General features: G+C 38.1%; 1 protein-coding gene across 4 annotated transcripts in view; it reads left to right on the top strand.

The window, feature by feature from the left end:
* The window catches only part of LOC113661305 (inositol polyphosphate 5-phosphatase K), a 25,374-nt gene that overhangs the window by 1,843 nt on the left and 6,031 nt on the right, over positions 1-17,500 (top strand). For all 4 annotated transcript variants that reach the window (XR_007138903.1, XM_027175362.2, XM_027175364.2 and 1 more), the window contains exons 2-7: positions 3,895-4,539; positions 8,469-8,576; positions 8,853-8,961; positions 9,260-9,376; positions 16,449-16,624; positions 17,026-17,137. Coding sequence is in view for 3 of the 4 variants with exons in the window: in XM_027175363.2 (XP_027031164.2) it covers positions 3,895-4,539; positions 8,469-8,576; positions 8,853-8,961; positions 9,260-9,376; positions 16,449-16,624; positions 17,026-17,137 (1,267 nt within the window). In the remaining variant the exon portion in view is untranslated. The remainder of the gene's footprint in view (positions 1-3,894; positions 4,540-8,468; positions 8,577-8,852; positions 8,962-9,259; positions 9,377-16,448; positions 16,625-17,025; positions 17,138-17,500) is intronic.

The raw sequence follows: 17,500 nt of genomic DNA, 5'->3' as shown, positions 1-17,500 counted from the left end.
TGTCCAGAAATAACTGAGCAAAAGGATTCAGTCTTTGATGGTTAACGTGTGTTCCATGTGTTTATGAAGTTCACAGAGAGTGTATTTTGGCCTTAAACTTTCCTCACTTCATTGCTGCCATAGCAACAACTCGCAATGCAAACAGAGATGTCATTAAACTGAAGCCAATTGCTGTTGATGTTGTTTCTCATTCTGATGGTACAAATGAAGCCAGCAGCTTGAGCTTTTGGATTCGGTCTTGTCTCGGCTGATTACATGTCATGCAGGAGAGACAGTAAACAACTCCAAGTGATGTGGATGAAATATGGGCTGTGAATTTATTGTGTGTGGGAATAATTGCATAAGACAGTAGGGTGGTTATAATCTGACAGATAAAGCAGGTGTTGTTTCCTTGTCTGTTGACAATTAGTTGGTTGTTTAATATATATTAAAAAAAATCATACCTAACAGGAAAGAGCAATCAGAAAGTGCTGTAGTTTTCCAACTAGCCAAGTGAGAAAGTAAACCTACTGCGGATGTAAAGAAGGCACAGATATGTTTAGGGTGGACATTTTGTGTTGTACAGTGTTACTCGGTAGGGCATAACATCATCACAAAGTGAGCGATGTAAAGTGAGCAACATAAATGTCTGTAAATATTCACACTTAGAAATAAAGGTACAAGATTGTACGGTTTCTTGTGGTTCCAATAAGGCTATATATTTTGCTGGTTTAGTACTGTATGTACTGTATATTTTACATGTGCAGGTGTTGTGCCAGAAATGATCAGTGGCTTTAGTCAGTGATCTTAAGTGAGGATTTAGTGACTTGAGTCACTTCTGGACATGTTTTTTGAGTGTTGGTCTCACTTAAAGTGGTCATGGATTTGACCAAGAGTAAATATGCAATTTGAATAAAAGAGGAAATTTAAAAACATCTGTGAAGAGTCTCCACTTTCTGTAGCTAGTCTCTGATCGTATGAGCCGTCTGTCAAATAATGTAGAGAAATTCATGTGATTAGTAACAACAGCTCTGTTTTTTTCCAACTATCTGCTGATTATGGTGTATATCTATAACATTTGCATGAATAACTACTCTTAATCTCTTATCGACAGGATTACATAAAACTGCATTTTTATTTTCTTCTGTGCTAACCAACATTTATTGACCACCAAATGCAAATTATTTGGGAGCAAAACAATATTAACAGTTTTAGGTTGGACTCACAGAAGCACAAAAGCATGAAAATATCAAGCATGTTGAGTTATTAAGTTCATTTATTATTATTATTATTATTATTATTATTATTATTATTATTATTATTATTATTATTATTATTATAATCAGGGAAGAGGCGATGGAGCCATTGTGTTTAGCAGAGAAACAGGGGTGACCCTGAGACCAGGGTGAACATTTACAGGGTATTGTTACTGTCATGACGCGGGGCAGGAAGCGGACCCAGACACAGGATAGCAAAACAAAACAGGGTTTAATAACAAAGGGAACACGAAACATGACACAGACTGAAGACAAGACAGGACAACAGTAGATTCCACGCTGCACAAGGCAACGCGGCACAATTAAATACACAAGACAATCATGACACAATGAGGAGCAGGTGTGGTGACAAGAAGGAGCAGACGAAGGCGGGGCAGACACGTGACGAAGTCCGAGCTGAATCATGACAGTTACATTTGATTAAAAGTTATAAGCAGAATGTAGAATTTGCAGCGTTATTTTGTGTGAAAGACCGATTTGGTCTCAAGCATCACGTAAAACACAGCAGTGCAGATTGACAATATCATATCCAGCTCTTTAATACATGAGTGCATGTACATAGCACTTGTACAGTCGGCTAGATAATTTACTGCCATTAGTACCACATGTATTTTAAGCAAAACTGAATATTTAACATTTATAACACACTGTGTGTGACATTGGCATCATTGTGTGAACTGAATTTGAATTTTAGATCAGGTTGAGAGACATTACTATTATTACTGAATTTATGTATTTATGTTGTCAGAGGGTTTTAAATACATGTTATTATTATTATTAATTAATACCGTGTCTCACATCTCATGTATGAATAATATTTCATATTATTCATATAACTATATGCTGCCATAGCATTATACAGCAATATGTTGTTAGTTGCCTTTTTATTTCTCTTTACTGGAGAGAATGAACAGCACTGCGATGTCTTCCACACTTGACTTCACACCATTTTCTTTCTCATCAAACACTGCAGTGCATGTGATCTCACTCGGTCTGTTTGTGAAGATCTGTCCCCTGACACCACTGCGCAAACTCGCCGATCTGGTGAACGCCGAGCAGATGGAGCCGGTGCAAGGCTTTATCTCAGATACACTCTGACACTTTTCTGGACTCTGATCAAATCCATTGTGGAGTAAATTACATTCAGGAAATATAGTGAAGCTTTTTATAAGGGTTTTTGGGTTACTGTTTAAATCACTTAACTCAGACCTTTTAACGAGCATCTCTCGGTCAATGCTAGGCAACAAAAAAGTGTGCAGTCTGTAATGAGGAATTATGGGATTGCAAAATTCCATCAGAGGTTGTTGGGCCATGGATGTTGTTGCCAGGCAACATGAAAGTGGAGCAGGATAGATGAGGGAGGGTGGGAACGAGGGAGTGTCTGTCATCTGCAGAGAGGAAGATGATCCTCACTGAGCGATACTTTGAAAGCCTGCTGATGTCAGCTCTGACGTCCTTGCAGGACAGAGACGGGACATGAAATCCAAAGCCTACAGTAGTTTCTCTCTCTCTCTCTGTCTCTCTTTCTCTTTCTTACACATACACACACACAGTCCTGCAGACAGCATCATATAGAGGGAGGAGGAGGTGTGAAGAGCATACTAACTCATATCGCCCTCATTTCACCCTTCACACTTACTGTAGCTCACCTTTTCTGCTTTTTCTTACACTGATGCATATTTGACCTTTGTTCATTAGATTCTCAGCTTGAACTAGGGATAGACACATTTTTGGTCCAAGAGCCAAATAAAATGTTGAAACTTTTTTAATTGGGAACCTGCATTTTTCTGTCAAGTCATTAATTAGCACAACCTGACATGCTAACATCATGCTAAACATATTTTACCAGTTTAGCTCTTGCTCTCTTACTAAGAATATGTCATGTCTTTAATAAGTAATTTAAATGCACATATGATGCCAGATTTGCTGTGTTTATTGTGTTCCTGTGTACATAACAGTTTACTGGCAAACTAACAGTAAGTTTTAAAGAGAAATGTAATGGTAAGCTCCTTGTTGCTCTACAGTGGTAGCTATGTGTCCCTGAATAGATAGCATGCAATTGCTTTCATTTACAAGTCAGCATAATAATCTTGGGACCTTAAGGCACTGATGAGTGGATTACTTCGAATCAAATGCTTTTTACGTCTGTCCGGTATTTTAGCATAAAAAGGAATGGAATTAAGGGTAAAAATAAAACCAAAAGGAGGTAGATAAATAAAAAGTATAAACTATATAAAAGATATGAAAATATATGTATGTACATAAATGCGTTGTATTGGCAGTACAAATTAAAATGATTTTGGGATTGTCCTTAAAGTGTCTATGTGGAGTATGGTGTGGTATAAAGTGGCACTGTGCTGTGCAAGGCCAGAGTTAAAGTGACATACTTATATGCAGGTAAGTGTGTAAACAACGATGCTTGCATTGCCACAGTGTCCTCATGTGTAGTCAGACATCAGATATACTGTAACCCCACGCTAACATGGCTATTGAACTAAGTAACTTCTAGATTGTTTCTGAAGCTTTCTGTTTTTATGTCACCTAGCTACGTTTTTACATGGCACGTCTCCCTGGGATTTTAACCTCCTATTTTATTTTATGGTTAATCAAAGGATTTTTTTCTGTTCACTTTTTGAAGGTTGATGGATCCAGCACAGCCTGAGCAAAGCGCTGCATTCCTGATGCCATCTACGGGAAATCTTAGCCCATCTTCAGTTCCCACCCTGCCTCCTCCAGCTTCAGTTTGCCCCACCACAAAGACATTAAACCCTCCAGCACTCAGCACTGCCAAGACATCAGATACATCCCTGCAGGAATGTGGAGGCCCAGTGTCCACCTCTTTAGTGTCCGGCTCTGTTAGCATCAGCCGACCTAGGCCCACTGCCAGATCGGGGGTAAAATCCCCCAGAACTGTGGACCCTCCTGCTATTTTAGCGACAAGCTCTACATCTCAATCCCCTACAGAGTCACTGCAAGGACGCCGCAGCCCACAGAGCTCACAAAATGCTCAACTTAACCCAGTCAAAGATGCTCAGCTCAGTCCAAATAAACCGCTAAGTCCAATTCAGACCCAGCTGAGCCCCAGCACCAAGCCTAACTCATTAACTTTCCCTAGTCCTTCTGTAACCTCTGGTTTTCTCCCTAAACCAAACTTAAATGCTCAGTCTATCCTTATTCCTCAACCTAATCTCCAGAGCCAAACTCCAGAGCCGATCATCATAAGTCCTGGCACTGCAGAAAAAGCTCCACATAAGAAGTCCACCAACGATGATGGAGATTTCAGGTGAGAACTCCTCTCTTCACAACTCATACTGTATGTATATTACAGTATTTGAACAGCTTTGACTCAGATTTTCTGTTGTGCCTGTGAAAGTGTTGGCATAGCAATTATACAGCAGCTTTTGTCCTTGAAGGTGAAGCATCGGTCCTACTAAAGATTAATAGTGTGCATCATTCATTTCTTGTTTTTGAGGTGATGCCCTGAGCATCACGGGACACAATCGACCATCTGGTGTACGAAAGAAAAATTTAAAGCAGGCAGTGATCCAATATGAGCAGAACAATTAACGCTGATTCAATATAAAATAATATGCCACATTCACTGGAACAAATAGATACCCACGTCTCCTTCAGTGGATCTGACAGGTACATAGAGTGACTCTATCACCGGATACCTTCTTCACTTGGACTGTCAAATACATAAGCCTTACTTCCTTTACTGAAACTGGCTGGTATTGAGGCCATGCCTCCTTAACTTGGACTGAGTCACATGTGCCACACCTCCTTGACAGTGACTGACAGCTACAGAGGCCACACCTCCTTCACTGTCAGGCTAAGACAGAAGATATTTTACTAAAGAAAAACCACTAGCATTAACTTGTAAATGTTAAGCCTAATTGGAGCCACTGAGGATTGGGACAGGGCTGTTCTGGGACACAGTCTCCCTCGAGTCTGCTACTCCACAAAGGGTAAAACAATTAGAGCAGAAACTGTCTGATTTCCCCGATCTTTGTCTTTGTCATGGTCTCTAGGCTGTGAGTGACAGAATGAGCTCGGCAACTTGCGCTGGCCGAGTTCCTGCTCACAGATATCACACAGCACCTTGTGCCACACAATCCTCAGCTGCTATGCCAGCCACATGCTGACAAAACATGACAACACATTTTCAGTAGTAGGCAGTAGTATGCTACTAGATAATCCAGTGTCGTATGACCAGACACCAGCATCTAGAACACAGAATGAGTTAAACCGGACGATAGTTTCAAAAATGGCCACTATTAGTGCGTTACTCGCATGTTTTTAAGACAACATCAATAAAGAAAAAGCAATTAGATAATCTTAATCTCTGATCAAGTATTTATAAAGGTATATAACAGGAAGTTCAATTGAGTTCAATACGGTATTTTCATCAGACGCGCATGTGAGTAGGATGAAAATACTTCAAAGTTTCAAAGTAGTAGCAAGATCATTTGAGTAAACAATTTGTGTCAAGTTCGCTCTCAAAATGGCAGGCAAAAAAAAAGGTGATGTTCATGTGTGCCCATGAGTATGATTTGGCTCTTTGTGGTAACACAGTAAATAATGTGGACACCCCTGGCATATAAGGAAGGAAAATAACCTGGACAAGCTGGACAAACATAACAAAAAGCAAAAAACCCTGAGGCATGTGTAAAAATCACCTGTGCAAAAATTGACATGATTATTTGATTATAAGTACGATATAAGTATGATATATAAGATAAATATATTATTTATCGAATCCAGGTTTTTTTTTTATTGCTAGTCTAAATCTCCAGATCACATGACTTTTCTGTAACACTGCAGGCAGCTCTGTGCTTTGGCTCAGTTTGTGCCTCATGGCTCAGTTTCTCAGCTCATATTTTCCAAAAAAATGCTGCAACCCAAAACACGTGGCATGTTTGTTCATATCCTGCAGTCAGGTCAATTTAGAGTCGAATTGCTTTCTCACTGCAGTTGAACTGCGCTAGAGTTCAGCTGGAAGCAAACTGAGATCACATCGCTTCGATGCTATCGGAACCGCTGTTATTTACAGACGAGTATTTAGACTAGTACATAGTCTACATAGACAGTTTTCAGTATTAGGTTATAGTGTGATCCGATGGCTGTGTAAATAAAGTGTTATAGCCAAATGTTACAGGAACACATATATGTGGTAGTGTTTTAGTGACTTAAGGAAACATACCACTAAAAGCCCATTAGTATGTCTACAGATGCCACCATTGATTTCAATATGTGTAGTGCTACGACTTTATTTTGATCCATAGCCATATCAATGTTTTCTGAGCACTGTCCTAATTTATTTACACAACATGCTGTAGGACAGATGGACTGTAATGGCCCCAACGGCCCGCTTCTTTCATTAAATATTCATTCCTTTATTGATTTACTCATTTATTATTAAGTAGGAAAAAGAGACACTACATGTTGACAGCAAGGTAACACAAACTTCCTTCATAATTGGTGCTTGGGGAATTCTGGAGATTATACTAAAATAAATGTTTTTCTGGGATTTCACAAGGGTTGAATTATAAATGGGGAAATACAACAATTAGACATTGGTCCTGGTACATATTTAATGTTCTCTCAGTGCTGCTGAGAGAAAAATGACCTAATCTTTTGTTACGTACAGAATTAAATTGAACTAGTAAGAGGCAAAAATAGAAAAAGTGAAATATCCAAAGGTTCTCCATTAATTTCATTGTTCTTTAATAAATGGAGTGGTTCTCTATTAACAGTGAGGTTCTTTTAGGGCTGGGCGATATGGCTGAAAACTGTATCACGATATCAGTGTTTCATATCGGTCGATATCGATAATTATCTATATTTTGTATGACCCATTTATTTTTATTTTAAGCTTAACCTTCCTCTGATCATAATCCCCTCAGTTATTAAGACAGAAATGTCAATAACCAGGAAAACCCAAATAATTACAATGTAAACGTAAGTCTAAAGTCACAATTAATACTTAACAATTATCTCTTAACATTTAAGGTTCAAAATGAAAGCAAATGTAAGAAATGCTTCATAAAGTGTAATAAAATAGTGCAAAGTGTTAAATATAAACATAGAGAAATCTGAGAAGTTAGTGCAAGTTTAGTGCGAGGAAGTTCACTAGCTGTTCACCTTCTGGTGAATAAAGAGTTTTAAAATATGTGCAGTTTTGTAAACATAAATAAAACTGAGGTAGACTGAGATACATCTGTAATATAAAACACAAACCTGATACAGTACAGTAACATTGTATGAAATATAAAACCTGCAGAAATATGAAAAAAATAACTCTTCAAGTTATTCTTACTCTAATCATACTTGAAGTTGAACTCTTCACTTTTTTATTGCGCTCATTTTCTACTTATCAGTCGCCGGTTACTGAAGACGAATCCAGCAGACCAGCACGAGACAACGATATGGTGCGACCAAACTTGATACTGTTACATGATTGGCTGTTAGCGTGTCACTCCCTATGTTGCTAGGTTACCAGAGAGTGAGTGCCTTTGTTAATGTAACCAAACTTGCCTCGCAACCTCTGTTTTCTTCCGACGAAGAATAAAATATATCGAACTTTTTTATCGAACACATTTTTTTATTGATATTGATCACGTGTCTATCGTGATACATATCGTTATCGTTCTATCGCCCAGCCCTAGGTTCTTTATTAATGGCAATGTTCTGTAATTAAAGGATGTGTTCCTCTGGCATTGTTCTCTTGTTAACAGTCTGGTTCACCATTAAGGGCATTGCTCCCTGATTAAGGTCATGGATCTCTATTAATGACATTGTTCTCTGGTTAATATCTATTAACAGTGTGGCACTCCATGGTCTCCATAAACAGTATGGTTCTCTAATTAACAATGTGGTTCTCCAATGATGTTTTTGAATTATGTTCTCACTGACATGTATCTTTTATTGGTAATCTGTTTTTTCCTTTACTCATTTGATTCTCTCATTATTTACCATAATCATGTAGTCCTTTACTAGCATATTTATTTTCATCGATGTGTCATCTTGTGTTTCTCACATTAAATGTGTGGTTCTTTCAGTAACGACACGATTCCTGTTAAAAAACGCAGATTTTGTGGGACTCCATTAAAGGCATAGTTTACTTGTGGTAATGTTCTCCATGCTCTCGGCATCTTTTTCTCATTCTTCAGTTGGTTCTGCCTTTAATAGCTTTGTTTTCTTGTTTTGTAGGGTTCACATTGTCACATGGAACGTCGGTTCAGCGATGCCACCCGATGACATCAGCGGGTTGTTCAGCCCAGGAGTCAGTGATGGGAGCACAGACATGTTTATCGTTGGGTGAGGTGCTTTGTTTTTCCCTACCATGTCTTGATACGTGTCCAAACCTGCAGCTGGAGACATTTGATTGACTTTCCAACAACGACCTGGCTCAGTTCTAAACTCTAAACAGCTCTAAATTGGTGGGAGCAGGTGCATTAGTCTTAAGGGTTGGAAAGAAATTCTCCAGGGTAGTGAAGTCATGCAGGTTGAGAGTTTGTTGACTGAGAGAAATTGCTCTTTGTCATTGCTGTGATGTCCTTGTCGCATCCTATCTCTCTGTTTCCCCTAAATCAGGCTGCAGGAAGTGAACTGTATGATCAATAAGAGGCTGAAGGATGCACTCTTCATAGATCAGTGGAGTGAGCTGTGTATGGACACGCTCGGCCGCTTCGGTTACGTGCTGGTCAGTGACATGCTGCTTCTAAAAAAACCTGTAAAGTCAGGACTCTGTAAAGCTGTAAAGTCAGCCCAATTTCGAGAACTTTGTCTAACACACAATCTGTTGTTTTAAATAGAATATATATATAGAATATATATAAGCACTAAAGGTGAGTAATCAGTCCAACTCCAGCTAGTGTTTCATGCAACCTGGCACGATCGTAACTTTCTGAGTATGTTAGATCAATGTTGGAGGTCAATTCTGCTCAGATCTCAAGTGATAATCTGTAAGATCTGAGTGCTGCTGTTGTTTTGGCCTGTAGGTGGCGTCTCAGAGGATGCACAGTGTTTTGCTGCTGGTTTTCTCCAAGTTTTGCCACTTGCCGTTCCTGCGTGGGATTCAGACCCAAAGCACGCGGACTGGTCTCGGTGGCTGTTGGGTGAGTCACGAAACATGTACATCATTGTATAACAGTTTATTTACATTCATTCTTGGTCTTGTGGGAAGAATATCGCAATCTTCTATCATCTATGTACATCAACAGAATTTTCGCTGTCAGTGTAAACCTGGCATGGCTAATGTTGGGTAAACATCATCCTCACCAACCACAAGGATGATGTTGTGTTCATGCAAGAGTCTGAATCATCTAACCTAACACACATAAAGTCTATTCTGTGTGGTGAACGATCCATAATTTTTTGCAAATTGCACCAATGTGTTTAGTTTTGCTTGGGTTTTGTAGCAGGCTTTCAATCTATCATATATATTAGAGACAATATTAGTCCATATCTACCAGGACTGTTCACATACCAGGCTGATCAGCTATTTCTAATTAACATTGTTGAATCTGAAATATAAAATTTTTGCATCATATAAATCTGCTAACGGTGGCTCTGTTATGCTGCATGGGGAATTTTATCTTTTTTTTTTATCTTTGTTGTCTATCTTACAGACAACATTGCAATTTATTAGACATTTCTTCTGACTGAACATCTTTTTATGCCATAACACTCATCGTATCACAATCCAAAGTATATGTATGGGAGATTGTGGAGCGATGTTTTAGAAAGCACCATCAGTACAGTACAGCCACAAACAGTATTTTAGTGTATTGACTGCACTACTACAGTCCCATAGACTTGCACTAAAGAGCATTGATGCTGCTCTGGTACTGTAGCTCAACATGAAAAAGCCTGAAACTTCACTAACACTTTATGAATGCTTTTTCTTTTAATTTGACACTCGTTTATGGGTCATTTTTGTCATTTATGCGATAGAATAGAACTTATAGATCTGGTTAAATCCACATTACTGTAGTGGCTCTGCTCAACTCATATGTTTGATGTTTGAGGCTTTGACCCTGGTGTTTAGGTGGACCTTTGAAGATCAATGCTAGCCAGAGAGAGAGAGAGAGAGAGAGAGAGAGAGAGAGAGAGAGAGAGAGAGAGAGAGCGTGGTTGTTTATCTGTGTGTGTATAGACGTCACAGGGCTCGTGTATTAATGTCGTCATGCCTCCAAGGTTGTGCTGCAGTCTCCTTTGAGCCGTGTGCAGTAGGTCACAGCAGCTTGTCTATACACACAGGCAGTATTGTTAACCACCTAATGTATTAAACAGAGAGTGAAAACAAACAAAGAGCACGACAGACGTATTACTTTCAGCATTTTCTCTCAGGTTCAAAAGTCTGCGTCAGTATGACAAGTGTTACTCTTTGACCACACGGTCTCAATCAACTGATGCCTATTATTCAATAATCTGTCAAGAAGAACTAAGGTCCAGTGTGTGATGGATGAAAAATCCTTCTTTGAAACTGAATTCTGATCGAAAGTACTGTTATATGGTTGTGAGTGGTGTGTGAGTGATGTCCCTGAGGGAATACAGCTGTCCTCTGTCCTGTTCCACTCCATTAGTGCTGCATCACACAGATCGTCACATCACAACACAACCCACAGCTCCTGGTTATTAACAGGCTAATGCATAATAATCCCTGTTAATGCTTATTTTTGAATACGGATTTTGTACTTCGGGAAGGGGAAATGTGCCACTTTTGAAGCAGAACGAATCATCCACCTCCACAGCCACTGCAAAGTAGTGACATATTTCGACGGGGCTGGAAAAAATTTTCAATAACAGACTTTAATAAAAAAAAAATTAACCCTCACTGCTCCAGGGGCGATGTATCATGGCTGACTCTGTGGTCTGACCCCAAACTCTAAAAATTATGATATGCAAAGAAAGAATTTCACTGTGTTGTGACAAATTAAAGACTTCTATTTTATTCAGATTTATTAGTCTGATGGTAACACTAAAGGCCGTCATTCACGTGACACCTTCATGAGGCACATGACGTTAGTAATCATGTAATTGTAATGTCTGATGTAATAAAACTTTTACATTTTTTCTATGTCAGTTATTATTAAGGAGAGCAAACATGTTACAGTATGTACGTTGTCCTGAAGTCAGCCGTACTCAGGTCAGTGGACAGAATGTACAGAACCACACAGAAACCAAAAGGAGGGCTGTGGATATTCATTTTCATAGAATCTTTAGCATACAATTGCTAAGAACAGTTTGAACTCAGGTCTCTTTCATCGAACAGTTAATAACTTACAGTTGGCATTTTTTGACGATATAGAGTAAAGTTATAAAAGATAAATGATTTATAATCACACCGTTTGGTGTCATTCAAACTTCCTCTCAAAGGTCTCTGAAAAAGAGGATCTCAAAGTTTCTTCTTCATGCCGTCTCAGGGAGTTCTCAGGGATCTATATGTAACTTATTGACATTGATATATATAAAAATTATTGACATTTTTATAAATTTGTTTCACAATTTGTCGTATGTTTTGCAGTTAGAGACCTTTAACTTTAAAAATAGACTCCTTGAAAGAATAGTCACTTGAAAGAAACAACTTTGGGTTGTTTTTTAGAGAGATTTTGCAGATGAATGGAAACCAGCAAGAAGAGAGTTCCAGTAGTTATGTCTAAATATTTTAAGAGCATTTATAGAGCTTGTACAAAAAAAGAAGGAATCTGAAGGATTTGGTGATATTACCGAGATGCAGTTTGATGGTAGAATTTAAAACTTCATCTACAAGCACATTGTGGTTCTTAGACTGTAATGATGATGATGATGATGATGATGATGATGATGATGATGATGATGATGATGATGATGATGAACAGGTCCAGCAGGCGAGTGTTATTCACTGGTAAGGATTCCAGTTCATTTATTCATGGTTGAATTGATGGGGTCTTTCTTCCAAGGAAACAGATGTCAGAAAAGTATGGAATAAAAACACTGTCAATAATAATCGTACGTAATTCAAAGCATTTGTGTGAAACAACTGTCAAAAATACGTCATCACGTTCACAGGCATTACTATCCGTGGGAAGATGAATCGATTCCACGAAGTGCGCATGCGCCCCGCCCTCTTCTAAACCACTGGCGCCGAAATGGCGGGTTAGTTATCACTAATAACAGAGAGAATTTTGTGCTAACACTTTAAAATATTGGTTTTTATTTTATTTCTTGACTTTTACAAGGCATCTAAAAATCTTAGATTTTTTAGGTTTTGGGAGTAATTTCTGTAAAATAATTAAGATGTTTTATACTGACATATAGTTCTGTATCCCTGAATCCTAGTATAACTCCTAGGTTTGAAGTGCTCCGCGGTATTAGGCAGGGATGCCTGATTTCTCCCAAACTGTTTATTCTAGCCACTCTATCACTTATATTGCTCATTAATCATAACCACGATTTGCATGGAATCTCAATATTTGACAAGGAATTTAAAATGAGTCAATTTGCAGACGACACAGCAATCATTTTAAAGAATAAATTCATGGTTGATGTTGCCCTAAATTCAGTCTCGATTTTCTCTAAAGATTCAGGATTAACCCTTAATATTAAAAAATGTGAGCTACTTCCCATTCACTCATCAACGGACTCTATCATCTCTTCAATTGAGGTTAAAGACGAAGTGAAATATTTAGGAATAGTTTTATCTAAAAATGCTATTAGAAGAGAAGACGTTAACTTTTCTAACTAGTTAATAGATATGAGGAAATCTTTGAGCCACTGGCCTACCAGAGATCTCACTATTAGAGTCACTATCTCACTAGTAGAGTCACTCTGTCTAAATCTGAGGGTTTTCCAAAATAATCTGTCCATGCCACTCCCTGTATGTTTCTACAGTTAATGTTAAGGAAGCTAATTCGATCGTTTTCCAATTTCTGTGGAAAAACAAAATTCATTATATTAAGAAATCACAGCTGGTTAAATAGTGACGTGACATACGGCTAAGTATGGTGACCCATACTCAGAATTTCTTCTCTGCATTTGACCCATACAAAGTGCACACACAGCAGTGAGCACACACACCGTGAACACACACCCGGAGCAGAGGGCAGCCATTTATGCGGCGGTGCCCAGGGAGCAGTTGGGGGGTTCGGTGCCTTGCTCAAGGGCACCTCAGTCGTGGCCAGCCCGAGATTCGAACCCACAACCTTAGGATTACGAGTCAGACTCTCTAAACATTAGGCCACGACTTGCCCGGCTATGACTATGATATGGGTGGTATTAAAGCATTGGATTTTGAAGCAATGTTTGGGACATTTAAGATTAACTGGTTGAAAACATATCTATTACAGATTTCCAGATTCTATGTAGTTTCACATAGCTAGAAATCTATTTAAACAAGTAGGAGGGCTTGATTTTCTTTTGCATTGTGATTTTGAGGTGACCAAAATTCCTTTTATGTCGTCAAAAATCCACAAACAAGTTCTTCAATATTGGAAAATGATATTTACCCATAACTTTTCTCCTCATGGATCTACCTTATGGAACAAAAGGGTCATTATACTCAATAGGAAATCACTGTTCAGGTATGATTGGTATGAAAAGGGAATTGTTTTTGTGAATGATATTATAGATGACAAGGGTATCCTTTTGGATTACAAAGCCTTCCTAGACAAATATAATTTGAACAGTACGTATAGAAAATACAATATGATCTGTGAAGCAATACCTGCAATGTTATTACAGTTAATTCAAAACACATTGTTAAATGCAAGTACAAGACCCTTACCAACACTACCAAATTTAGTTATTAATGATTGCACTTTATTTCACAATAAATGTAATAATAAATTTATTAGTGATGCTTTGAAATCTATACAGTATTGTTATTTGGTTACAACAGAGGAGTGTGTGTACAGTTTCTAAACATGGATACATTGTCCATAGAAAAATCACATTTTAAATTCATTAAATGGCCCATTTCCCCAAAAATTAAAGAGACCCACTTTAAAATAATCTATAAGATATATCCGGTCGCTGACTTTCTTAGAAGAAGATTTAAATTTTTGAATGTTGGTGCTTTTTGTTAATAAATAAATATTTTTAAAAAACTTTAAAATAATGGTCTGTTGGTGACGAATAAAGTAATAGATACTGCATTAGCACTGAGCTTAATACTACTAACTAATATGGAAGGAAGATGAACTGTTGTGATTAGTAATTAAGTGGTTCTTTATTAATTTATCATAATTAGCAAGTAGTTCTTAATCAGGATATTTTTATTTGGTAATTATTGAATACCAAATAAAGAATTACCTTTGTCCTAAATGTGCTATTACTTATACTGTTTAGTTCATCTTGCTTCCATATTAGTTAGTAGTATTAAGCTCAGTGTTAATGCAGTACTACCTATTACTTCCTGCATAGTCACTCGTTACCAACAGACCATTATTTTAAAGTGTTAGCGCAAAATTCTCTCTGTTATTTGTGAAAACTAACCCGCCATTTCGGCGCCAGTGGTTTAGAAGAGGGCGGGGCACATGCGCACTTCGTGGAATCGATTCATCTTCCCTCGGATAGTAATGCCTGTGAACGTTAAGACGTATTTTTGACAGTTGTTTCGCAGACCGTTTTCGTGTGTGAAAAACAGGTGTTGTGAAAACAAGCGTTGTGTGTAAACTGTCATAGTCGTACATTTTGGAGTTGTATTTGAACAAACACACAAAATCTCGTATCTAACTGTCGTGGCCGTAGATTTTGGGATCCAACTCAGCAAAATGAAAATTTACACACAAATGCTTTGAATTACGTACGATTATTATTGACAGTGTTTTTATTCCATAGGATAGTAATGCCTGTGGACGTGATGACGTATTTTTGACAGTTGTTTCGCAGACCATTTTCGTGTGTGAAAGAGAGGTGTTGTGAAAACAAGCATTGTGTCTGTAAACTGTCGTGGCCGTAGATTTTGGGGCACCTAAACATAATTACGTACAATAGTTTTAAATTACGCACAACTAAATTCAAATTTACACACAAATGCTTTGAATTACGTACGATTATCATTGACAGTGTTTTTATTCCATAGAAAAGCAGATCAATTTGTTCTGAAGCCCAGTAGTTTAGTATAATGGGAGAACAAAAATGGACCAAGTACTGACCCTTGAGGAAGCATGGGTCTCTGCACTAAGACTCTATGTTGATGGGACTGAAGTTCTCAGTGTTTTTGTGGTAGGATTGATGGGAACTTCAGCTAGAGGGGGATTGTCAAAGGCAGCAGAAAGGTCATACAGTACATAGAGTTCTCTCTGGCTTTGTGTAAATCTTCAGAGCCAGTCTCTGTCAATACAAGCCTTGTAAACAGATTACTTACCATACAGCAGCTCATTTAGCTTAAGATATCAAGACTGCAGTATTAGTTTCAGGGTTATGGATACGATTGTAAGGAGAAATAGAGGTCTGTAGCTTGAGACATGCTGCTGAGAAAAATATCATTTCAATGATTGTTTTGGCCACAAAATGGTGACAAGAACTACACTAATTATCAGCACTAGAACATCACATGACCTACAGTAGTGACACTCACAGATTAAACTCACACCTGTTTTATGTTTCACTGAATAATAAGCCTAACTAAGTTCAGATTTCTTTGCGGTTCATTGTCAAGCCTTTAGTCTTTGTTGTCATGTTTCACTTTGGTTATGCCGAGTCTTGTGTACCTATTACACCACGTTGTTTGTGTTCTCTGTCTTGTTTTGAGCCACTTTATTCCTTCTTTTTAAATTTTCCTTACTAAATACCAGAAACTGGATCTGCCACAAATCTACATGAAATGTGAAACCTTAATATATTTAGCAATGAATAATTCCCGAACACGCTTTTAAACACGTTTGCAATTAGATTCAATTCACTGCTGTTTAAAAAACAAGTCCTCAGCAAAAAAAAAAATAAAAAATCAACATCTACATCTCAGTTAAAGTATATTTTATTTTAAAAGACAAAAACACGGGACAGGCTTTCACCTCTTACTGGTTACTTTCTGAAAATAATCAATTCACATAAATCACTCCAGACATTATTATTGCTCTGATTTGATTAGGAATCTGTCTCGGTGAATGTGAATATAAATCTCTCTCTCTCTCTCTCTCTCTCTCTCTCTCTCTCTCTCTCTCTCTCTCTCTCTCTCTCTCTCTCTCTCTCTTACTTTCTCAGGGAAATAAGGGTGGTGTGAGTGTGAGGATGATGATGTACGGTCACCCCGTGTGCTTTCTAAACTGCCATCTGCCGGCTCACATGCGGAACCTGGAGCAGCGCATTGAGGACTTTGAAAGCATCCTGCAGCAGCAGCAGTTCGAGGGCGGAGCCGCTGTGGGCGTGCTGGATCATGAGTGGGTGGAGCCAGTTATTTCCAGTTATTTACAAGTTATTTCTGTTTTTTTTTAAAGCACTTTTAAAAATCCGCGACTAAATTTATGTACACTAAGTGAGCTATACATAGCTTTCATCTGAGAAAAGAAATACAAAAAAAAAAAAAAACGCACAAGTTAAACAATAAAGAATCTTGGAATTCTTGCAGATCTGCTCACATAAATACAGCGACATGATCCTATATGATCGTTTGACATTTTATACTATGGAATATTTCCGTTGCAGCTAACTACCAGTAAGCATAGTTGAACTGCATAAACATTTATAAAAGCTTGAATAAAATTGTTTGAGGAAAATGATGCTATGACTCCAGAACCAGGTCTAACATCAAGCTCATTATGTCTGTTCTCTTACTCCGCAGTGTCGTGTTCTGGTTTGGTGACCTGAACTTTCGCATTGATGACTACGATATCCACGTGGTGAAAAGTGCAATAGAGAACAATAAACTGTCTGTGCTCTGGGAGAAAGATCAGGTGAGACATCTGTAACTCTCGGGTTTCTGGGACGACTGGTTTCAGCCCCTGAGAGAGAGAGTGTTCAGTTACAGGAGTTTCTTTTGTAGACCGAGGACATTTAATACTCATACTGGACATCATGGATGCGATGGATAGCTAACAATAATATTTGGTATAATAATAGGCTATACCGAAGTAATTCAATAGAATATGATAACAATCCTCTGATGATAATGTATGTTGATGTGCGTTGCAGTTCCTTTTATTTCCACAAGAGGCCGCCTTATCCTTACATTTTTGGTCTTAACAATCCTGGGATTAGAACTGTTCTGTTGTTGTGTGCAAAAGTCTGCAATCAATTTGAAAACTGCGCTTCCTGAG

This window comes from Tachysurus fulvidraco, chromosome 20 (assembly GCF_022655615.1).
Source record: "Tachysurus fulvidraco isolate hzauxx_2018 chromosome 20, HZAU_PFXX_2.0, whole genome shotgun sequence".
NCBI lineage: Eukaryota > Metazoa > Chordata > Actinopteri > Siluriformes > Bagridae > Tachysurus > Tachysurus fulvidraco.
Note: the sequence above shows the minus strand (reverse complement) of the source record. Positions and strands in the feature narration are given on the sequence as shown.